The sequence below is a fragment of the Amblyomma maculatum genome, chromosome 6 (assembly GCF_055883805.1).
Source record: "Amblyomma maculatum isolate TAMU_Amacu chromosome 6, ASM5588380v1, whole genome shotgun sequence".
Lineage (NCBI taxonomy): Eukaryota > Metazoa > Arthropoda > Arachnida > Ixodida > Ixodidae > Amblyomma > Amblyomma maculatum.
In genome coordinates this window covers 129,980,198-130,004,782 of record NC_139349.1, presented here as the reverse complement: position 1 = coordinate 130,004,782, position 24,585 = coordinate 129,980,198, and the positions used below count along the sequence as shown (strand labels likewise).

Genomic DNA, 24,585 nt, shown 5'->3' with positions numbered 1-24,585 from the left:
GTCTGTTTCTTCATAATAAATAAGTATATTTTAATGGTAAACACTCACTGGTAATTACGGCTGATCGATTCAGGCTTTGTTGAAATTTATGGAGTTCTTCCGAGATTGGCAAAGCATCTTATAATAATTTAAATGTTCAGTCTTCCTCCATTTCTTCGAATACTCTTTGCTTCAGAGGGCTCATAGCTATGGGGATAATAGAGCTGAGCTATGCTTTGAAGTGAAAAGTTGCAAACAAGCACAAGTCTGCTTCCATTTGACCTATAAACGTGAAAACAACAACGCCAGGTTCTGTTGGGTTCCGCTTCGTTGACGACGGTATCAGTTTCGCGTCTGGGCTTCTGGTTTACGGAGCAGTATAGCTATCTCATTCTGACGTGACCGCTCTATCGTAGGCCATTGGCCTATTTAACCGTCAGTGAAAAAACAATCTTTACGAAGTGGATGTGTAAACGTGTGCTTGCAGCCGACTTGTCCACCAGATGTCACCTCCGAGGGAAGTCCCGATCCGACCGCAGCCTTATGAGGCTGCATACAGAATTTTCTATCTTTCGTAGTGCAAGTCACACCCCGCGTCATCTTCGTCCCCTTGCTGCCTCGCCTGCGATCGGCTTTGTTAACTTTCATGGTTATGTAAGCATATAGTGCATCGTGGGGATTGCTCATGCCTGCTCCTGGACGAGTCTGAGAATTGGTCTGGCAAACACACGTAGAAAATAATTAAAACTGCCCCTTGTTCTGCCTTTCCTTCTAGGTTTCAGATCGTTGTGGCTTTTTGCAGCAAAACAAGTGTAATAATGTGCATCTAGACTTCCAGTTTCAAAGCATTCTCACATTCTGAAGTCGTAAAAAGGTGTTGAGGGCTATACTCTTGCACTGTCACACTGCATGCACACATTTGTATTGAAAACTTTTCTATTCTTCTACGCATTAAGCTACAAGGACAGACGAAAAGAAGCCGAATAAGGAATGTTTTTTATTCACAGCTACCGTACTATAATGCGCTGTATACGCAGTGACACAACACCCACCATGGCACCTATAGCGAACAGTCCGATGGCCGAAGCCACGAATATGACCATGTGCACAGTCTTTGTCTGGACGATGGTTTCGCTCTTTACGGCCGTGGTAGACTCGTGGTGGGACTGAGATCTGTAAAGGAGTGCAGGCAGCGGGTAGTCCAAGGTCACGTTTTCGAGAGGCAAGCCGGGCTGGCTAGAACGGAACAGCATGACGGGAGCGGGGCGTCTGGGTGATTCGTTACTGGGAGAGAAGTCTTCGTCGGCGCTCCGGAGAGAATGCGGCACGGCCGTGAACACAACACTCTCCTGGAAGGAAGGAAAGGATTTCTTTTTTGAACTTGAACTTCTTGATTCCGCATGACAGAAGTATAGCCAACATGGCTCTTACCTCATGCGCGGGTGATCCCAATAGTAGCGGGAGAGTAGCAACCATAGAGTTCATAAAACAAAGACAAGAGCGAAAGCGACGGCGGCGTTCCCATGTAAACCCTCTCCACTCCTTTGCTAATCATGTTTGCAGCTATGATGGTACTTCTCGCATACTACAGCCAACGCTATTAGAACCAACTGTTTCACAGCTCCGCCCAGAGAGGTGTCCCCGGTGGCGGTCGCGTGAACTAACGGCGCTGCAGTTGACTCTTGCTCCTTGCCGGGCGTGTCGTCTGCTACACGCAGAGCGGAAGCATGGAACAGCCAGCATACACGTAGCTGCTAAGTGTCGCTGTCGCACTCTACACGGCTGCAGTGCAGTTATGACTACATTATGACAGCTTTTGCTTCGAGGGCACGCATTACCTCAGAGAACGTGTTTGTGTGACGCAAAAATTTATTGCCGTGATACAAATTTGACATCATTGTCGACTTGCTCTCCAGAACCAGCGTTCTAGTAACGTTGTTTGATCTTCGGTTTCATTTGTTTTTATTGCGTGATATCGTGACGCGCAAGTCATTTCGTATTAAATTATGACGTAGCCATTGATTGCACAGCGTTCAGCGTGCTGTCATGCAATTTTTCGCTTCTTATTTAGCAACCAACTTCTTTTCCAGTTTCAGTCCAACTTGTGACAAGGATTCAAGCCGCCGCCATATGTGCTTCCAATTCTATGCCGTTCAGTGTAAACGTAAGGTGTGCGCCGAGAAGACCCTAAACTCAAAAACAAACAGACGTGCGCTTTGCCAACTACGTTCCAGCCTCTAGATGCCTAAAATTGGCGGAATGAAGAGACGGCATTAAAGGCGCTATCGCGTCATCTCTTAAGACAAAGCTTTCTGCTATATCTATTTTTAAATATCAGACCTCTTCATGCTGGCCTGCATGCTTTGCACCGGGGGCAACGAAGCCTATTGAAACGATTACTTGGAAGTCCGCCATTTGTTCGTATCACTGATAGACTTCCTCGATATTAAAAGGTGGGTAGAAGCTCTGATCTGCATTTAGAAAAGAATTATAATTTCTGATATGCATTTAGAAAAGGAAATATATTCAAGTACTCTTGTGATAGTTCGTGTAGCTAGGCTTTTTATTTTCTTGCTGGCACATTCTTCGAACGCAAAAGGCATTATATATATTATATATACCGAAGGGATAGCACCCTAATAATCGCGCTGCCCCCTGTGTTTCGACAGCAATGCAAGGAGAGAACTTGAGCAAGATTCCAAGAGTCTATCAGTGTATATTGCGTAAATCGGAAAGCTGAGCGGCACAGACGGATGTTGAGCATTTTAAGTTGGTCGCAGTGCCAGGAATTTGAAGGAAATTTGAGTATTTTCGTGACAGGGAAAGAGACGAGTGAGGGCGAGGAATTTTGCTTGTTGAGAAGACTTTTGTTACTGAGCGGCTAATTGTCATGGCAATGATATCTTGCGCATAAGTTCTCATATCGTGCGAATTGAGCGTTGATTACAGCTCTTCTGAAGCATGTCAATTAAGCGAAATTGTGCACGGGGCTTCCATGCGAAGAGAGGAGACATCATAAGAAATTCTACAAGCAAGATCATCACAAAAAAATTAAAATAAATTTAAAACAACTGAGCATGCGGCGTAGAAAACACAGGGAGCTGCGGCAGCTGACACGAAAAAGAAAAAAACATGAATGAATAAAGACTTTATTTGATTGAAGGGATGACTCTCGGGCGTTGTTTGGGCAATTATGGAGTTAGGAGAGATGGGAGTGTATAACTTATCGCTTCTTCGCGGCTCTGCAAGCTACTTCCTGTTGTTAAAAGATGAGTATCTAAAAAGCTCAGAAGAGGATCTAGATCGACATCTACAAGCTAGCCCTTCCAGACTTGCAATGACTGGTACGTCAAGCTCCTTCCTGGACTGCTGTATGATTTGTCCAACGGCTTCGTAACTGCATTTTTGTGAGGCGCGCAAGCACAAAAACTTATAAGCTCCTGAATGAGCTCAAGATATGCTACCATCAACCAAGCATATTAGCTCACTAATGTATGCATTGAAGTGAATTCGCCGCAAATATGGTTTTTGCTCTTAAAGCCATACAAAGTCACATGCAAAAAAAAAAAAAAAAGATGGTCAGGGGAAGTTAGGAATGCTAACGCTTATTTATAGACACAGAAAAAAGCGTTATGCTGCCCACTCAAATATTTTGAGAAAATAAGTGTAATGTGTTCTCCGCTAAATTGCTTCCTTGCAATATTTGTCTATGTTTATGAATTCAGGTTCTAGTTGTTTGCTGCATTTCACTATCATCCGACATTCATCATCATCATCAGCCTGATTATACCCACTACAGGGCGAAGGCCTCTCCCATATTTCTCCACTTAACCCGGTTCTGTGCTAGCTGCATCCACTTTACCCGTGCGAACTTCTTAATCTCATCCGCCCACCTAACTTTCTGCCGCCCCCTGCTACGCTTTCCTTCCCTTGGAATCCAGTTTGTTAATCTCAGCGACCATCGGTTATCCTCTCTTCGCACTACATGTCCTGCCCATGTCCATTTCTTCTTCTTAATTTCCACTAGAATGTCGTTAACTTGAGTTATTTCTCTGACCCACTCTGCACGCTTTCTATCTCTTAATGTTACCCCTACCATTTTTCGTTCCATAGCCCTCTGGGTTGTCCTCAACTTAAGTAAAACTCTCTTGGTTAGCTTCCACGTTTCAGCCCCATAGGTGAGTACAGGCAAGATGCAACTGTTGTATACTTTCCTCTTGAGCGATACCGGTAAGCTGCTAGTCATAATCTGCGAGTGCTTGCCAAATGCGCTCCATCCCAACCTTATTCTTCTTGTTATTTCCTTTTCATGGTCCGGATCCGCGGTTGCTACTTGTCCTAAGTAGATATATTCGCCTACTACTTCCAGTATTTCGCTACCTAATAGAAACTGTTGTTCCTTCCCTAGGTTGTTGAACATTACCTTAGTCTTCTGCATATTAATTTTCAAGCCTACCTTTCTACTTTTACTGTCTAGGTCATCAATCATTAATTGCAGTTCATCTCCCGAGTTGCTTAGCAAGGCAATGTCATCAGCAAATCACAGATTACTGAGGTATTCTCCATCTACCCTTATCCCTAACTGCTCCCATTCCAAGTCTCTGAATACTTCCTCTAAACAAGCTGTGAATAGTACTGAGGAGATTGTGTCTCCTTGCCTAACACCTTTCTTTATGGGAATTTTGTTACTTTCTTTATGCAGAACTATGGTTGCTGTGCAGCCACTATATATATCTTCCAGCAATTTCACGTACGGCTCGTCTACCCCCTGATTTCGCAATGCCTGCATCACCGCCGAGGTTTCAACTGAGTCAAATGCTTTTTCGTAATCAATGAATGCTATGTATAAGGGCTGGTTATATTCCGAGCATTTTTCTATCACCTGATTGATGGTATGGATATGATCGATAGTAGAGTACCGTTTCCGAAACCCTGCTTGATCCTTTGCTTCATTGCAGTCTAAGGTTGTCCTGATTCTGTTAGCGATTACCTTAGTAAATACCTTATACGTAACAGACAGTAAGCTGATTGGTCTGTAATTTTTAAGGTCCTTAGAGTCCCCTTTCTTGTGAAGGAGGATAATGTTTGCATTCTTCCATGCTTCCGGTACCGTCGATGACACCAGGCACTGCGTATGCAAGGTGGCCAGTTTTTCTAGCACGATATCCCCCCCCGTCCTTCAGCAAATCTGTAGTTATCTGATCCTCTCCAGCTGATTTCCCCCTTTTCATAGTTTCTAGTGCTTTCTTGACCTCGTCCTTCGTCACTGGTGGAACGTCTGACTGTTTTTCCCTACCGCCAATCTCATTACGGTCCTGACTACTTTGGCTACTGTAGAGATCTGTATAAAACTCCTCGGCTACTTTGACTATCTTGCCCATATTAGTGATGACGTTGCCCGCCTTGTCCCTTATCGCATACATCTGGTTTTTGCCTATGCCCAATTTCTTCTTTACCGCTTTAAGGTTCGGGCAATTCACTTCTAATGCCCTTTCCGGCGCTGTAGATTATCTTGACTAATGTGTTTTAAAACTGCAGTCCAGTGCTAGTTTAAAATTACAATAACTTTCCCTACAAGCAGCAAAATTATGTTTTTATTTCTGTTTGTGTGTGTGTGTGTGTGTGTGTGTGTGTGTGTGTGTGTGTGTGTGTGTGTGTGTGTGTGTGTGTGTGTGTGTGTGTGTGTGTGTGTGTGTGTGTGTGTGTGTGTGTGTGTGTGTGTGTGTGTGTGTGTGTGTGTGTGTGTGTGTGTGTGTGTGTGTGTGTGTGTGTGTGTGTGTGTGTGTGTGTGTGTGTGTGTGTGTGTGTGTGTGTGTGTGTGTGTGTGTGTGTGTGTGTGTGTGTGTGTGCGTGCGTGTGTGTGCGTGTGCGCGTGTGCGTGTGCGTGTGCGTGTGCGTGTGCGTGTGCGTGTGCGTGTGTGTGTGTGTGTGTGTGTGTGTGTGTGTGTGTGTGTGTGTGTGTGTGTGTGTGTGTGTGTGTGTGTGTGTGTGTGTGTGTGTGTGTGTGTGTGTGTGTGTGTGTGTGTGTGTGTAAAGAGCGAGAGGGGAATCTCTTAAAAGCGTGTCTTGACTACTCGTAATAATAGTCTTTTTGAATAGATCCGCTTGTTCAGTCATTTCCTTTCGCAGTGCACTTAAATAACGCTTCACATCTGACGTTGTTTTAGACGACAAAGGAATAATTTTTCTTTTTTTTTTACATTGCTATATACGGGAGAGCGATAGTACCGATCCGGAGCTATGTTTCATGTCATACCTCGATAATGAGACATTAAGAAAAGCGCTTCTGATTAGGCGACGACGGAGGCCGTTTATTCGTAATATGTGTTCACTATATCGTTTGACACGAGTAGCAAGACTCCATGCACTGCATGAACAGGCTGCCCTGGTTAGCAGATTTCTGCGTGCAATGGAGGCAGTCTGCGCAGCGCAGTAGTAAACGTGACACCCACTGCGTTACATTCTAAGGTTAGAGTGCTCCTATGCACTGAAAATTTGACTAATTTGTTTGCATGACAGGATCTATGTTGTGAAAGAACATACTACAAAACACAGGTCAGGGAGTAAAACAAGAAACAGTGCTTGTGAGCAAGCCGACGGCGCTCACACTTGTTTCACAGCTGAATTTCGCATAACACAAACGCCTTCTCCAAGGTAATGCATCGCTTCGAAGGCAAAGCTGTCGCAATGTAGTTATAATTATACTGCAGCTACGTACAGTGCAACGGCAGCACGCAAAATGTGCGTGTGTGCGGACCCGCGGTGTGCTGACCGCTCCATGGTTTCGCTCCGCGTGTAGCAGACGACGGGCCCGGCAAGGAGCAAGAGTTGACTGCAGCGCCGCTAGTTCTCATGACCGCCAAATGGGACACACTCCTCCGCGAGGCAGTATGGGGAGCTGTGAAACTGAGTTTGTTCTAGTAACGTTGACTACAGCTGCGTACAGCCAGTGCCCTCTAGTTCTAGGTACAGCTACAGTGTTCTAGAAGGCTTCGTTCCAGAACACTGTAGTACAGCAGACGAAGCGATACGAAACTACCGCAAGTACGCTTTTATCAGCCTTTATATCACCTAAATTTTACAAATGTAAGGAAATGAAATGTGCAAAAAGTTTTTATGAACGGCTATGCTTTATAAATCTAAGTTTTGGTGTCTTTTCTGCGAGTGAATCAAAAATAATTCATAGTAGTACCATCATGGCTCTATACGAGTGTAGCACGACCTCCCAGCCGCGCTTTACTCCCCTGGTAACAACCCTTCACTCCTTGCCTTTTCTTTTTTGAATTGTGCCTGGCAAAGTTACACTGCGTACAGCTGTGAGACACGTAGACAGAGCCAGATATATACAGACACACAGGCAGATAGGCAGCAGAAACAGACACAGAAAGAGACATACAGACAGGAAAACTCAATCGATCGATTGTGTTTCTTTTAGCGCAAAAGCCCTTCCAGCGTAACATAAAGGATATCCCCCATTTCTGGATTTTCTCCGCCTAACCTAGCGTTGCCACGGCAATAACCAAGCCAAGCTCTGCTATACAAGGTATGGTATGACTTGCTGTGACGACCATGATTATCATTGGTACTATGATCAATACCCAAGATTAGGTCAAAGTCAAATATAATTATGCCTAATTATACCTGTGTACAGCACAAAATAGAAATAGCGACTCGATGTGTCTAAACACACATTAGTGTCCTAAGCGCAATTCACCGTGTTACGCTTTGTCTGTTCTAGTTGGCCTACCTTAGCCTAAAGGTCTGTAAAGTCATATTAGCAGCACATTGCTGTCTGAATACACATTGGTTGTAGCTAGACACTGTAAGCTTCTAATTAAGCTTGGCTATAGTTAGCTAAGCCTAATAGGCCTCAAGCCAAATATGAGGATCGGTAGTTTTCGCACGTAAACCCTGCGACTTGATATTGATAAACTACTGTCATTGCTTTTAAACAGGCATCTAGCAAGGACCGCTGCAACATCTGGCAAGCTGTGTAGGAGAGAAAAAGCAACGGAAAGAAGTTCGGCCCATAGCCGATAGGACAGACGCTTTATTGCGCAGGTTGTCTTGGACGTAATTGTGCCTTGGTGCTGTTCACACATAACACCAAAGTGAATTTTAAACTATTACACACGAGGTGTGTTTATAACCGTCTGAATGTCGTTACGCGCGTCCTTCGGTTTTCCACAGAGCCCTGCAGTGAATCTGCACTTGGAGTTCAGCAACGATCAACGTCCGTTAAAAGCGAAAAAGCGACGTCACTATGTACAGCCTTTGAATGCCAGGAGCATAACATAGAGGAAAAATGGCTCATCTATTCTTAAGCTCACTGCAGCCTTAAATAGTTTAACAGAGACGGCGTACGTGAGAATAAATCGAAATAGAGATTGCCGAACTTTTTCCTTTTTTTTTTTTTGTCAAAGAAGTTCCCATGAGGTCATGTGGGGCAAGCTTCAACATCAGCTAGTTTCATTACCTCTTTACCAGAGGCCGTCATAAAAATTTTAAACACTCCGGCGTCAAGTCATGTGGGGCAAGCTTCAACAGCTAGTTTCCTTACCTGTTTACCAGGGGCCGTCATAATTACTTTAAATACTCCAGCGTCCACGTCTTTCCCAAGCGACTCTTGCATCTCCTCCAGTGTAGGCTCGCCCTTAATGTCTGGGAACTTCCCGAGTAAAGCGAACTGAATGTGCAGCTTCTTTTCTTCGTCGAAAACCTGTGAGCGTAAAAAGAATGGAGAAGGGGGGGGGGGGGGGGGGGGGGGGCATGTCTCTCTTGCTGACTTGTACAATGAAGTGAGCATGCGGGAGTGAGTCAAATTAACTTATACAGCATACTCACAGCACGCAGTTTTCCCACCCTTAGAACTCCTATCTTGGTCTTCAAACTATCTACTATTTGCTTTTTGCACATTGCCAAAAATAATGGTTGGATGGTGATATTCACTACGTCTTCATACTCGGCTTCTGGATCTGAACGGAGGGAAAGAAAAATGTGTGAAACCTATTAGAACACTAGTAATACACGTGCCTCATATGTTCTAGGATATAAAATACCTTCGATAAGGCCACCCAAATTAAAAGTAGTTCTATTTTGCATGGGAGCAAATTTGGGGCTGCTGCTAAAAGTCCGATCTCTCTACCTCACTCTTCAGCATAAAAATAACTCGGTTATTTTGTGCCACTCTGGGAGAATTGCCAGTCGTGGTTAGAGACACCATTGTAAGTTAATCATTCCGCTAACAAGGTAGCGCTCATGATTCATCATGGCTCAACAAGCTAACAATCAAACTAGGTAGCACTCATGTCTCAACAACCTAGCACTCATTCCTCAGGAAAAAGGGCTGGAATATTTTTTTTTCTTTCATTCGAAAACGTTCGGTGGATAAAATCTGTCAAATACCATCGTCTGTTCCAAAACATAAGATTTAAATGACAGGGGGGTAGCGCTGGACAACATTTGTGGAAGTAAACTCAGCGTAAAACTACATCGGTTTGCCACTGTGGCTATATAGCAGCCCAGTATGCCTATAATTGATATAAAGAATAGTGATTATTTTGGTACTCTTAGGTCAGCATAGCGCTTATATAACTCACTGTGCTATTTCTAAAAGTAAAACTTATCTGTGAAGTAAAAGAGCAACTAGAAACCACTCACTAAATTCTAGAGGTTTTGCAACAATCCCCATTTAAACTACGTTCTTTATCACATTATAAGGCTAAGGATTCCATTAAAACCTTTTTCCAGTCTCCGACCTTTTGAAGAACTGAACAAATATCTGCCTTGACGCTGTTCTGACGTTCGCAGTTCCAAGTTTTTGACAAGCTGAAAATATGTGTATATATTTAATATACCCTCCACTACTGAAGCAGTGTTATACTCCTTACACTTCAACTCGAGCTGCATCGGGTCGACGTCTTCACCCATACATTCGGTGACGTCAAAGGCTTGCAGGTCTGTCACCCATTTGTTGGCGCTATCGACCCGGTAGAAGGAAAAGGTCATTTTCCTCCAGTTTTCAACGAGCCCTTCGTCGTCATGAACGTCATCGGCGTCCTGAAAAGGTCCTCCATAGTATCAGCGAGCCAAAACCTGTCTCTCTTCCAGATATGACCCACATAGCAATCACGAGTATACAAGAGTACGCTAACATATATATAAGCGTACATATAAGTACAGTGCAGAGCATTTCATGTACATTCTCCCAGATTTATGAAAGAAAGCCACGCTTGCGCGAATAACGCTAAATTAGCACTACCAGAGTTCTTCCACACTTACCTACTTGCGGCTTATATTTGAGCAACACTAAACTGATTTGTAATGAATTGTGGAATTAGTGGGTGAAAGTCGTACCTGAACAGGTGTTATGAAAACCTAACGACCAATAATTCTCTTCGTCTAAAGTTTTTTTACCATGCTTTACATCTTGGTTATCGCGAAAAGCTTCAATAAGAAGATTTCTCAGCTTGTGGCTTTTCTAAGCAGCGAACGAGCGCCGGCTAGCGCTGTACAGCGCCGCCTACCCTCTAGAGCCGCCCCTCTGAAACCCATAGTCTACAGGCACACATTCGACATGCGAATGCAAAGAGTGCGTTTAGACTGGTTCAGATGAACGCAGTGGCATCACGCCACAGGGGCAGGACCTTCTTCAAAATGTAGTTTTATAACAGCTACCGCAATAATCTATCAGTCATATTGCTACAGACCGGAACCCTGAATTTATGAAAATAGTCTGCTTGTCTCTGGACGTAACAGAAGGTCCTCATGACAAAAACGAATGGAGTATCGAAGCCGTTTCCGTTAGAAGCGACAGCAAAGAATTTACTGCATCAACACGACTGTTGCAGGGAACTGCTCAGACAATCTTTGTGAACAAGCTAAACTAAACGAAAATAGCAGAAGGTGAAGAGCCGGTCACAGTAATACGAGTTGTATAGAGTGATTCACTTACATCTGTCAGCCTTTCTTTAAAATAAGCGTTTTGAGTCAGGAAAGCTCTTTTTTTTTTTCAGCATAGCACTGTCAGTGATGTATCGCCTCAGAATGAGTCTAAGACGCCATAAGAAGCAGGCAGTTTATCTACTATTGAATAGCTACTTTTTCAATCACACTATCAGGTACCTTTTTAATCGAGAGGCTTATAACCCACCGTAAGCACTATCCATATCACTTTAAAGAGTTTCGAAGATGCCGTTCTCGTCGTTACTGCAGCGCAAGCAATTCTGTGGTCGTTCATGGGCGAAAGCAGAATCTCGGCGGGGAGGAAGCTTGCTAGCCACGCCTACGAGCGAGCATCACAAAGCGGCACGCAAAAAAAAAAAAATCACAAGCAAAAGAGTCGGGTGTTGTCGGATCGCTCGCTTCTGCTACGCGGGCGCTGAGACAGCAGCACGTGACTCTCGCACCGCTGTTTGATGCGCGCTCCTAAGCTTGACTCCTTCGGTCCCTGAAAAAAAAAAAAAAAAAAACGTAGCGCGAACACAGAAAGAGCTCGACCTCCGCAGGCATTTTAGAGAATTAAACCCAGGTCTTAAAGTGTCGTATGTAATTGTATGTATGCACATCGTGAAACAACGATTCGTTTGATGTCACCTACGCCTCCCTACGACCAGTGGTTCGCCCGCCACGGGCACCGGAAGGTCGCACCCCATCGCTGTTTCAAGGACTAAATGTCTGTGCTCATCCCTAGCACATGTTAGCATTTAGATCGGAAAACAATTCGAAGAGCCATGAGATGCCAACTCGTTTGGCATCACCAGAATTTTGTACCTCAGATGGGTAGATCATAATTTTGACGCAAGTGGTGATTGTAAGTGGCGTCAGGCACACACATTTCCGGATGGAGTATATAAGCTTCGTCGATATATAGCGACCGAGGGAAAGGTGGTGAAGGTGGCTGTTCCTGGCCCTATGGGGCTGGGACGGTAGGTCAACGCCGCTTGCGGCGGGGGCTAGCCAGCCACCGAATTTTTATCTGTTGTAGACCGTCATTGCACCCGCCACCGCTTAGATGGTGGACAACGGCTGTTGCCGGCGCGCGTCTTTCCTTTTTCTTCTCTACTTTCTCGCTTCTGTCTGCAGGAGGCAGCGGAGGTGGCTCAGTTACAGAGCCAGTAGCAGGCCCGTGCATTTTCTATTCCTTCTTCCTACAGCCACAACAACAAGATAGATGGTGGTGAAGGGTGGCAGTTCCTGGCCCTACGGGGCTGGGACGGTAGGTCAACGCCGCTTGCGGAAAGGGCTAGCCTTCCACCTAATTTTTATCTGTTGTAGGCCGTCAATGCACCCGCCACCGCTTAGGTGATGGACAACGGCTGTTGCGACGCGCATCTTTCTCTCCCTCTTCTTTTTCTTTCTTCTATACTTTCTCTCTTCTGTCCGCACGAGGCAGCGGAGGTGGCTCAGCTACAGAGCCAGTAGCAAGCCCTTGGATTTTTTTTCCTTCTTCCTACAGCCACAACAACCACAGTATAGAAGCTAATATTGATCAACATTATATACTCCACCCCGCTACCGTTTCGGTGGTGGTTGCGACGCGCGTCTTTCTCTCCCTCTTCTTTTCTTTCTTCTCTGTTTTCTATTCTGTCCGCACGAGGTAGCAGAGGTGACTCGGCTACCGAGCCAGTAGCTGACATTTGCGTTTTCTTTTCCTTCTTCCTTCAGTCGCAACAACAACCACAACATAGTAGGTAATAGCGGGGGCAAGGCCTCAGTCAAGTTGCTCTGGGAAATCATGATTTTACACATGTTGGACCAGGTGGTGGACTCCCTTGTATGGCTTTTCGCATGGTAGCTAAAAAAATTATTTGCAATGCTGTAACTATGATCACGTGTCTTGGCCGCCATCTTGAATCTGAGAGAAATGGAAAAACGAAACGAACGAGAAACCGGCAAACGTAAGCAGCAAGGGCTAACGCTTTTAAAAGAATTTACATTTCCGGGACCACTTTCTACCAAAAATTCCAGTAGCGGCTTTTCGTTACTGATAATACGTGACAATATGAGTGTTATTTTCTCAGCGCAGGCGCTGCATCGCTTTGTTGTTTTATGCAGTATTTTTAGCAGACGGCCTTTTCACATTCCTGGCCCCGATGGTGAGCTTGCGAGCCCACTTCTCGTGCGGCTGTCCATACAAGTCACCGCTTATTAATGCGATAGCGTTACTTCGCTATGTCTACGGATTTCTGTCCGCAGACCACGTCCGCAAAATCGTGCCAGCAGCAGTTGTGATTAATTGAAAAACGGTAATGTTAATAAGTGGTATCAATCGATAGAGGGTGACATAATGTTGTGTCCGAAAAAATAATTAGGCCAATATGGTAATTAGTTAAATAATTAAAGGCAAATATTCAAAAGTTGTCCGCAGCAGCTGTGAGTAATTGAGAGGTGGTAGAGGTTAATGAGTGGTGTCAATCAATAGGTGACATAATGTTGTGTCCGAAAAAATAATTAGGCCAATAAGTTTTTTAAGTAATAATTAGAAGCAAAAATGTAAAAGTAAAGTCGCAAATGGTCTCATTAGCCATGTGGCTTGGCGCCATACTTGAATGTATCAAATGCTAAAACAGTTAAGTCAGTTAATTGGGGTGACATTAGGATTTATAAAATACTAAATAGTTAATTAAATCAGTCAGTTAGGGTGACGCCAAGGATATAACGTCATGCAACCGGAAGTGGAGCCAAAAAAGTGCATAGGAAAGGATCGGCGCGCAAGTTGAAAGCACCAAAGTGTAAAATGGGTGGTGGTGGTGGTGATAACTTTTATTGCCACAAAATGAAAGGAAGTATATCTGGCTGGGGCGAGTCCAGGGTCTTCTCCAGTCGGGGGCGACCCCTTGAGCTCGCGTGACGAGAGCCAATTGCGTAGTTTTCCTTGAGCTGGCCAACAGCTTGTCCCATTCCTCCACTGAGGGAGCAGGCAAGAGTGTCTTTGGAGGGGGATTGCTGGCGCATTCCCACAGTATATGGTCTTGAGTGGCCTGCGTCCCGTCTCCGCAGTGGCGGCATGCAGGGTTATATTCTCCGTTTGTAATTAACGATAAATGGTAGGGGCTAAGAATGGCCTTTGTTTGTAGGCGTCATAGTGTTGTGGTTTGCGCCCGGTCCATTGCGGAGTGAGAGGCGGGGTACGTGCATCTTAGCTCGCGATAAAAGTTTGTTATCTCGGCGTATGTGCGCGGCGCCTCGACGGGCGAGTCCGTTCCCGATAGATCTCCCGTCTCCCGGTTGGTTAAGCCTCGGGCTAGACGGTCGACCCCTTCGTTTCCGGAGTGACCCGCGTGAGCCGGAACCCATACGAGATTGATGTTGTGATTGAGAGATCGGTTGCGCTGAATTCGCGCCGCGAGTGCGCTTACAGAATTTTTGTCGAAATTTTGAGCGGCGCTTTTGAACGGATAGTTTTGGTGCGAGGATCAGCGATGGCCAGTGCGATAGCTACTTCCTCTGTCTCGCATATGGAGCTAGCATGAAATGTTATGGCCTTAAGGAAGGTTGACTTTGGAGTGGCCATACATGCCGCGTGTGCTTCGTTTTTGATGTGTTGGGCTGTATCCAATTACACTGCTTGTGGATCGTCCTCGTAGTGTTTCTCAAGGGTCTGTGCACTTGTCTTCCTGCGGGCATCATGTCTTCCTGGTAGCATGTTTTTGGCTATTGGTTAAACAAGTTAGTCAACTAGTAATGTCAGCCAATAAATGGGATGTTGCGCACACCTGCTCGGGGGGTGTATGTGGAGCTTGTCCAGAATTACGCGTCCCGCTACGCTGCGTGACAAGCGGGTACACAAGATGTGAATTAATGTGACGTAGAGGATGTGACATTCCGCAACCGGACGTAGTGCCGAAAATGGCGCAGGAAGGGATTGGCGCTCAATTTCAAAGTATCAAAGACTAAAATAAGTAAACAAGTAGTGAATTAAACAATTATAAGAAACCTGAAGCAACCAACTGCCGCATCCGTACTTTCGCATTACTCCAATGCCGATTCTGCGGTGCTCTAATATTTTTGTCTAGCCTGGTCAACGTACGAAAGTAGTCGTCGCACAACACATACAACACAGTGTTGTCTAGCAGTCACATCTCACCCTTGTGAACACGCGAAATAGTCGCTCGACTGCCCTGCACTGCAAAATTGCTGAAGGAGGAGGAGGCAGAGAATGCGCGGCCCTCTATTCGTTGTGCACTCCTAAAGGTGCTCAGAAACCACCCAAGGCAGTCTCGAAGTACGGTGGCACAAGATGTGCAAGCCATAGTGTTTAACGCACCAAAGAGCGCACATAAATAGGAGAGATGGCAGTACACACCCTAAGCTTAGAACTGAAATTCATCTGGAATAAACATGCACATTTTATCGTAAATTTTAGTCTCAAGTCTACCGTCTGTCCTGTCGTCTCTCCTACCTATACGTGCATTTGCCTGCGCTAGATACTGAGACCATTTTCGGGCTCAAACAGCGAAGGCGCCGAGCACCGCGCTCATTCCCTGCTGCAGGCCCCGCATCGGTGTCCTCAGGTTTGACGTTCAGCGTCTTTCTGTTCGCCCTCCCTCCTCCCCTCACTGCCCTCCTCTCTTCCTATATGTGGACACGGACGCGGACCTGCGCCACCACGGCCGAATTACGCTGCCCTGCGCGGGCAGTTGAGGCACTAACATCTGGCGCCGTAAACAAAAACAAAATCCGTCTTGCTCTACTACTGCCCACCAGTGGCCTTTGTACATTTTGAGGAGATATTCAATTAAAAAAAAAAAGTTCATCTTCCGGAACACCTTCATGGTAGAGTTCCCCCGCGGCAGCAAAGCATCACATGAGGAAAATCCATTGAGATAGTAGTAGCGCAGACAGACATGGACAAAGGGAAGAAGACGAACACAGCGCTCCCTCTGTCCATGTCTGTCTGCGCTACTACTATCTCAATGGATTACCACCTAGTCTAGCAAATGACTATTCTGGGGAAAATTCGTCAGGTTAGAACCCGTGATGTACTCCCATAATTCTGGAAATATCAATATAAGATGTAATTTCTTCAATCCTAGGGGGAGAAGGGGGAGGATGCAATAGGGAAATCTAAATTTCTGCGCCTTGACACTTTTAAATAAACTTACCTGCGAGTGATAGATTTCCAGGCTGACAAGAGGAAGACTAGGGGAGTCCCACATGCCGTACGTTGGTTTTTCCTGCATAGATTGAGAGTTGCTCGGGCTCTGTGTGTACCTAATTTGAGTGCTCATCGAGCGTAATAAAGAGAAATTAAGACCCTGCGTGGCTGTGAAATTTGTTACCGCTCTTGAAAGGTCCTCTCAATATCTGCACTGAACAGCAGAAGCAAACAATGGGAGGGGCTAGATTCTAGCGACTGCATTTCGTCAATACCTTGATTGTACTGGTTGCAGCTGCTGTTGCTCATTGAAGTTATCATCCTTCCGTCCTTGCCATCGGTTCTCTTGTTTGTTGTCGTAGTCATTGACTGGCTGCTGCTTTTTGTTGTAGGGCCATTATAAATGCGAATCGATGAGCATGTAGAAAGATTTATTAACTTATTTATTTATTTATTTATTTATTTATTTATTTATTTATTTATTTATTTATTTATTTATTTACTTAGTTAGTTAGTTAGTTAGTTAGTTAGTTAGTTAGTTAGTTAGTTAGTTAGTTAGTTAGTTAGTTAGTTAGTTAGTTAGTTAGTTAGTTAGTTAGTTAGTTAGTTAGTTAGTTAGTTAGTTAGTTAGTTAGTTAGTTAGTTAGTTAGTTAGTTAGTTAGTTAGTTAGTTAGTTAGTTAGTTAGTTAGTTAGTTAGTTAGTTAGTTAGTTAGTTAGTTAGTTAGTTAGTTAGTTAGTTAGTTAGTTAGTTAGTTAGTTAGTTAGTTAGTTAGTTAGTTAGTTAGTTAGTTAGTTAGTTAGTTAGTTAGTTAGTTAGTTAGTTAGTTAGTTAGTTAGTTAACTTCTATTTGCACTTTATTCATACTTCGTAACAACGTTCAAGGATGCAGCCCTACTTCGAAAGCGGTTGAGAGAAAATATGGGCCTAGGTAAGATAGATTTTACGACTTGCAATGCAGAAAATATATTGGTCGTTCAGGTAAACTGGGTGCGGCCATCTCTCAGAACTACTGCACTTCCTCGCAAGTACATAAACTTTTTTTTTTTTTTTCAAAATCGCATTCTGGAAGCACAAAAACGGCTGCAAACGGAGGAGAAGAAAAGAGGTAATGACGCGAAAAAAAACAAATTCGAAAATTCTTGCCATCATAACGCTTTCGAGGCTTCACCAACATTGGAAGTTAATGCTGTCATTTTCGCGAAGATTTTTTACAAGCCTGTCACTTCCTAAAAAGCCACGAACAATGCTTTGCCACCCATGACCTCGTCCCATAAACGAAACTTCCACAAATTGCTCGGGAACGCGCCGATCTGTTCCGCATCTGAGAGTGCCGTCGTCCTACGTGCATAGGTGCAGAAAACCTGCGTGACAGCGGACGCCCACAGGAAGTGTTACGCAGATTATCGGCCGGAACAATGAAGGCGGAATACGCGCTCTATTGTAGTATAGTGCTATACAGCTTATTATCTCCACACCTCCTATTTTTTTCTTCCACTTTCTTTCCTTTAATTCCCATTTGTTTCCACTCCCCGTCATCTTCATTGGTTTAGTTTGTGGGGTTTAACGTCCCAAAGCGACGCAGGCTATGAGAGACGCCGTAGTGGAGGACTCCGCAAATTTCGACCACCTGGAGTCCTTTAACGTGCGCTGACATCGCACAGCACACGGGCGCCTTGCTTTTCGCCTCCATCGAAAAGTGGCCGACGAGGCCGGGATTCGATCCCGCATCCTTGGGAACAGTAGTCGAGCGCCGTAACCACTGCGCCACCCCGGCGGGGCCAGTCATCTTCATTTCCGCTGCTCTACAGCTCAGGTGCTTTAAGCTATCACGGCATTCACCACGGTCACCAAAAAAATTCTCTTCAACTTTGTCTGGCTCCTTTTGAAGCCATTACCAGCAAGTAACGCAATTTTCATGTAACCTCGAAGAGAGGCCAGTGAGAGCATACAACCAAGCTTTCCGCGCAATAACGAAGGATTTTTTTTTTTTTAGGTGAAACATTGACACGCTGCGGACGTTGAGGTCGATGTCGAATTGAATTGGATGAAATGAGGGCGTTCATGTCTAGATTTTTTATCATGTGTTATTCAGGATCGACGCGCGGTTCGAGCGCCGCGTGTATAAAGTACTGTCCATGTCCCCGCAGCTGCGATCTTTTCTGCACTGTGAGTTCATCTACACGAAATTGCAACGTCTGTTTTTTTTTTTTTTTCTCCTGGTTTCCCAAATTTGAAAACCGGCTTGTAAAATATGTCGACCACTATACGAGCAAATACGTTATATGTGACTGCGTACGTGCAAGTAATGTGCACATTGGTACACAGCAATATATGTTGCCAACACGACACTGCTTTTAGTACGCTGTGATTTTTCGGGGCCTCAAGTTATAAGCTACGTCCAATAATAGCCTTGCGCCACGCAGTAAGCCTATTAAACGGTACCAAAGATGCATGAAACAATAAAACGTTCAAACTCGGTGGTACAACTTTTTTACTGGACCCGTAGAACACATTGAGATAGCCCGATGAACACTCGCAGCTAACACGCTTTTCTATCAAAATGCTGGCTCACCTTCTGCTCTCGGACGCACCATTCCCAAACCGTAGTGATATTTGCTCCGGGAGGCCAGTCCTTTCGTCGGCCCTGCCACACGGTGCACGGGATCCCCCGCTTGCTAGTCTAGAATAAAAGGCACAGTTCTTCAGCTGTTTGTGAATAAACCGCTGCTTACTCTTTCACGCTGTTTATGAACTGGGTGTAATCAGATTACCTTCTGCTGTAAACATCATGCAATCAAGCCAATACTTATGCTATTAAAAAGAACCTTTAGCTGTAACTAACACACACGCTGAGAACAAAAAGGCTCTGGTAGCAGTTGCTTAATGGTTCTCGTTAAAATTTTTTAAACAGTGTGTGATGAAAAAAAAAAGGTGGCTATAGCAAATGTTTTACCACGTCTCCATAAAACTTAGCGCACTTAGAAAAAGCCAGTAAGATCCGATATTTTTAGCTTTTGTTAGGGAGGCTGCCAATATATTTCGTTTGAGGCTGCCTAGATTGTTCACCTTTTTGTTTGGACGGTCCACTCTTTCTTGACCGCACATGCGGTTTTAAAATACAGAAGGCGCCTGTGCATCTGACTCAGATTTTACGTGCACCTAAGTATGACTTCAATTAAACTTCATTCAATTCCAAAGGCTACACTGCACACAACGAGTGTTCCGTCCTCAGGCTCTCCTGCCCGTGTTTACAGTCACATTGTGCGGCACCCAAGATTGGGAAACCTTTAACACATGAGCATGAGCGCTAATGAATTTCACTGGCAATACAAGAGACAAGCAGCGTTTTATTATTGTCAGGAATCTCTATTGAGCACTATTCTGCGCAGAACCAAATACCGAAAAAAAAAGAACAAGAAAGCTGCAACTCATTTGAGCCAGAATATGGAAAGCAAAACCTCTCCGTGTGAGTCAGCTGTATACCACAGACTAGTAGTTAGAATAATATTTTGCGCTATTCATTTGTAAGACCTTTCATTTTTACCTCTTTTTCTGCGCCTTAACGTGAGAGTCTCACGTCTCAGAAGAGCCGAAATAGCCACCATCGGCGTGATAGACCGCGAGTGACTAATCCTGGTTGGCCCACACCCAAGAACGCTCTCGTCAAACATGGCGTAATTCATAGAAAGGAAAAAATTAAAACGCATGTAATTAGAAAATATAGTCGCCGCGTATGTTTTCTATAATTTCGCATTATAAAAAAAAAATCATTGTGCTTACAGAAACATTGTCAGGTTTTGGGCGAGATTCAAAATAACATCTTCCGTTCGCGAGCCAGAGCCGGTGCTGACTACACAACGCAAGGCTATCTTTATTGCCTCAGGAACAAGCAGCAGTTATATACCTATATACGTTGTTTCGTCTTACACAAAGACTTTATGCTAAGAATATTTTGTAATTAGACAGGTAACAATTTTGGTAGCAGGTAAGCGCGTAGCAAAGTGCATGTTGCCGTTTCTGCATTCTTGCCTAAAGTGGCAAAGTGACTCCGGCTGCGGAAAAATACCGCGCTGCTTCCCAGCAACCGAACGGCAATGCCACCAGTAAAATCACAGAGATGTATGAGCATCTATGAGATTGTGCGACAGAAGGTCTGTGAGTATCCTCCCACTTCTGATAGCAAAGTGATACCTTCGAGTAAAATAATGGATTTCAAAATGCCAGCATTGCAATGATGCGACTCATCGTCTATAGCTTTTCTCTGCTCTACCGTTAAGTCATATCATCGCAGTGCTGGCGCTTTGATGTCCGCTGTTTTACATGAGGGCGTTATTAGAAAGGAGACTGTGCTACTCGGGGTGCTAATACGGATTTCGTCTCACTTTGTCGCGAGGACCGAGGACCAGGATCAAAGTGGGACCATAGAAAATAAAAGAAATTATTGAATCGTGTCCCCGTCAGGACTCAAAGGCATATCATCCTTCCATGTCCATGCAGAGCGCACTAACCTCTACTCCACGGTGAACTTTTTTTTTTCATACATCGTATTTATTACACACGGGTAATGGGCAGAAATGGCTATATATAGGGGCTAATTACAAAGTTCTCAGCCGTTGCTGAGCAGCACTATCTTCACAAATAAGACTACTAAATGAGCGGCAAGGATCAACGCCGTGTCACCCGCTGAAGCAAGTCTGGGTGAGTCATTTATTTGATAAGAGTCTTTTAACTCCTCTCTTACTTCCTGAAAACGAGTCAGTAAAAACCCTTGTCTATCTTAAGAGCATCGGAGGGCGCTGAGGGAAAGGAGAACAGCGGCGACAAGGATGCAGATTTCAAAGGTGGCAGCACTGACGTCACATCATTTGAAAAGTAATAGTTAATCAAAGTCGAACCCTACACAACCTTACTAAGCCATGCAACACTATGCTTAACAAAGCTTTAACTTTTATGATTAGGTTCAAGCCATGTTTAAAAGCACCCCCCCCCCCCCCCCCCCTCCTTTTTTTTTCCGTGGAGAAGGAAGTTTTTTATCTGCTATGCTACAAAACAAACACAGGCTGCTCGATGCCTGTCGTCTGTTCAACCTAGCAAGAAGCCCACGCAACACCACCATCGTCCAAGTCGCAGTGATTTACGTCCAATACGATCGACCACACAGGCCAACGGACGACGGTCTCGGCACAAATCCTCACCCATTGGCCACTTGGCCGCTCAATCTCTTTAACCTAGAGATCAGAGTTGGAGATCACAATGCTAGGTGTTTTTGTCGTTATCGAATGTACTACACCAATGGGGCTACGTACGTAGCCTGTGCTACGAAGACTATCATTATAAGACTGAAAAGAATATTTGCTTTAAAGTTTTCCCTGCGCTCTCAGTAGTTAATACTGGTACCCTTCAACAAGTAAGAGGCAACTGCCGACTATTTACGATGCTGTTGTGACCACACTGCTTTAGGTTTTTAGGAAAATCGTGCCTATCAAGTATTTCCTGCATTCAGCAATGCGACGCGTTTTCGACTATGAATAGTTGAAAGCTAAAAGCGTCGCGAGTGAGTTTTGGCGGCTATGTTCATTATTATGGCACATTCTTGCGACTCGATGTGTTAATAAACGGCTTTCCCTTGAAAAGATGCATTTGCGCAGAATTTCCTGATCTGAAAAGAGTGTGTTGTCTATCTTGTGTTTTTGCCTCCATCCTGTCGTTTTCGCGGTTTTATTTTACAATGCCCCGGCGACTGGTCTACAGCTGAGTTCTTTAAAATGTGAAAAGACACCTGCAGCGTCGCGCTGGCGGTATCTTTCCTTTTTGCTTTTGCTTGACCGCACACCTCGCCGCCAGCAGTCACGGGGCCCGCGATTACTTCAACAGAATCTCGAGTTTCAATCAAAGCAGCATGAAAAACCTTTTCACGTCGACGTCTGTCAGCAATCAATGCGCCTTTTTTCTTCCAGAAAACATTACAATAAAGCCACGCAATGCGGACCAATGTGATTTCGCTAAAATTTGATGGAGCTGTCTACAGCCCCCCTTCCCCCAGAGTTCGCCGCTACAATGCCTCGTTCCCTCTTTCTTTTAAAGCTAGAGCTTCACTGGGCTAGCTGCCGCGCGTTTCGCGTACTCCGGAGTTTGACATTAAGCCGACCTTGAGCATTCTTTACCCGGGCGGAAACCGGTCTTGTGGAAAAGAGCTTTCACGCTTTCTTGTAACTTTCCTGCAGGACTCAGATCTGGAATCCAGGTGGTGGCAGAAGTATTGACTATTGTCTGTTGTGTGTGATTCCGTGTGAATATGTGTGATTATGTATGATTATTTGTGATTATGTGTGACTTGTGAACCCTTCTTATTATTTAAGTCACGCTACGGTGGAGCAATTGCCCGCAGAACCCGCAAGGCTAATCCCACTTGTAGTCAGCTACAACCTCAACCTCAAACGAGGTGCCTTCAGCCGCGAGCAGGCGGCTCTCCATTCTTCTTCTGTTGCTGCTTCGCACCTCCTTTAACATCGCACACCTGCTTCTTCACACACTGACAAACTTCTTTCGCACCAGTACATATCGCCGGTCTCCACGAAGCGCCGTGCCTGACGTCATCACATAGCTATGCGCCTCGCTACGCGTGTGCGGTGCTTTTCAGCTCTGTGCCACAGCGAGGGATATAAGCTGTAGAGCAGCCGCTCGCTTGCGAAGTCGTGTGTATACGGCGAGAATTGCGGCGAGTCTGCAATGCTATGCCATGGATGAGGCAACAAAGCTTAGTCCGAGCGCTCGCTACGCTCGCCTACAAACCGAATCTACTCATCCCGTCGAGATCGGTCGCCGTGAAGATGCAACACGTGGAAAAAATTAAGCTGAGATAGCTAAACGATCGATGGAAACTCACGAGGAGCAAGGAAAGAACACCAACAGAGATATGATTCGGTCTCATCCCCGACTACTACTGCTCTCGCTTTGTATATCCTGGCTTAGCTGAGTTAATCCACTGCTAATAGATACACTCGCTGCTTCATAATTCACTTACGACGCTGTTGACGTGTTCACCGAGAAGGGAGATAGGTACTACCCGTTTCGTTCGCTCAAAAACAATTCTCCTTGCATTACGAGCTTCGCTTCCCGTATTTTAGCTAATGTTGTTTCCATCACTGTTGTTGTTTTTGTTATTATTATTATTATTATTATTATTATTATTATTATTATTATTATTATTGTTGTTGTTGTTGTTGTTGTTGTTGTTGTTGTTGTTGTTGTTGTTGTTGTTGTTGTTGTTGTTGTTGTTGTTGTTGTTGTTGTTGTTGTTGTTGTTGTTGTTGTTGTTGTTGTTATTATTATTATTATTATTATTATTATTATTATTATTATTATTATTATTATTATTATTATTATTATTATTATTATTATTATTATTATTGTTGTTGTTGTTGTTGTTGTTGTTGTTGTTGTTGTTGTTGTTGTTGTTGTTGTTGTTGTTGTTGTTGTTGTTGTTGTTGTTGTCGTCGTCGTCATTGTTGTTGTTGTCATCGTCGTCTTTTCTGTTGTTTGCTGTTAATGTTGATTGCATCATCGTTGTAATTGTTGCTGTAGCTGGTGTTCATCCCTTGGAAAATGAATGAGCTACGGCAAGAAGGGGTGTATAAATATCCGAAGCATGTGATCATTGAATCGACTTTCCTCCTATCTAATTCGGCGAGCCAATGAAATAAAGTTTGTTCAAGATTATTCGAAACGCGAGCGAAATACCATCTCAAGTATTCGATTAGTTTTTGAGTAATGTACACAGAATTTAAATTAGGTTCCCCACAGTATTCTACGGTGACTTCCAAAAAACAAAGGGGGGGTAGGGGGGCACTTCGACGTCACATAGCCTGTTTCCATAATTTTTCCGCCCGTTCAGCCACCCCAACGCCGGGCATTCATGCACCGTTGTTAATAATGCTCCTTCACGCGGCCTCCGAGAGAGCGCGATGCCTCAGCGTTCTGCCATTCTTAGCATACCATATGTCTGGTCTAATGGCTCATAACTGCGTCCCTCTCATCAACTAAGATAAAAGTTTACCTCCTCTTTTTTTTTTTTTTTTTTTTTTTAGTCAGTAACAGAACGTAATCTTCCTGTGTCCAGAACGTGACGGGCTATGCGCTCCTGATATAGATCGCTGTTTTGTCTTTCAAAAGCTATAGCTTAGATTATGTGTGTAAAAAGGCACACCTAGTTAATCACTAATTAGCAATATTAGTGTTTTTATGAACGTTTGCGCCGTCAGCGAATATTCTTACGAATATTTTAACATATTCAGTTCGATTCTTTCGCTCGAGTCTTATTTGATCCCGCCTTGGCTACACCGTTTGTATTCGATTTGGTACCAAAGCTAGACTATTCATATTTTATTCGGATTCAGTAAACTACTATTCGAGCAGTAATGAACGTAAGAGAAGCGGTCAATGCACTCGGTAATGGTCTCCTCGCATCGAAAACATGTGCTTTTTTTATTTTTTCTCGAGCGGGT

General features: G+C 44.4%; 1 protein-coding gene across 1 annotated transcript in view; it reads right to left on the bottom strand.

Annotated features, from left to right (window-relative positions):
• Window positions 1–955: 955 nt before the first annotated feature.
• The window catches only part of LOC146186737 (uncharacterized), a 62,172-nt gene continuing 38,542 nt past the window's right edge, over window positions 956–24,585 (bottom strand). The window contains exons 8-13 of the mRNA XM_084607378.1: window positions 18,654–18,761; window positions 16,086–16,157; window positions 9,870–10,038; window positions 8,824–8,954; window positions 8,540–8,698; window positions 956–1,328 (exon numbers count right to left, since the gene is read on the bottom strand). Coding sequence (XP_084463504.1) covers window positions 987–1,328; window positions 8,540–8,698; window positions 8,824–8,954; window positions 9,870–10,038; window positions 16,086–16,157; window positions 18,654–18,761 — 981 coding nt within the window. The 3' untranslated portion in view covers window positions 956–986. The remainder of the gene's footprint in view (window positions 1,329–8,539; window positions 8,699–8,823; window positions 8,955–9,869; window positions 10,039–16,085; window positions 16,158–18,653; window positions 18,762–24,585) is intronic.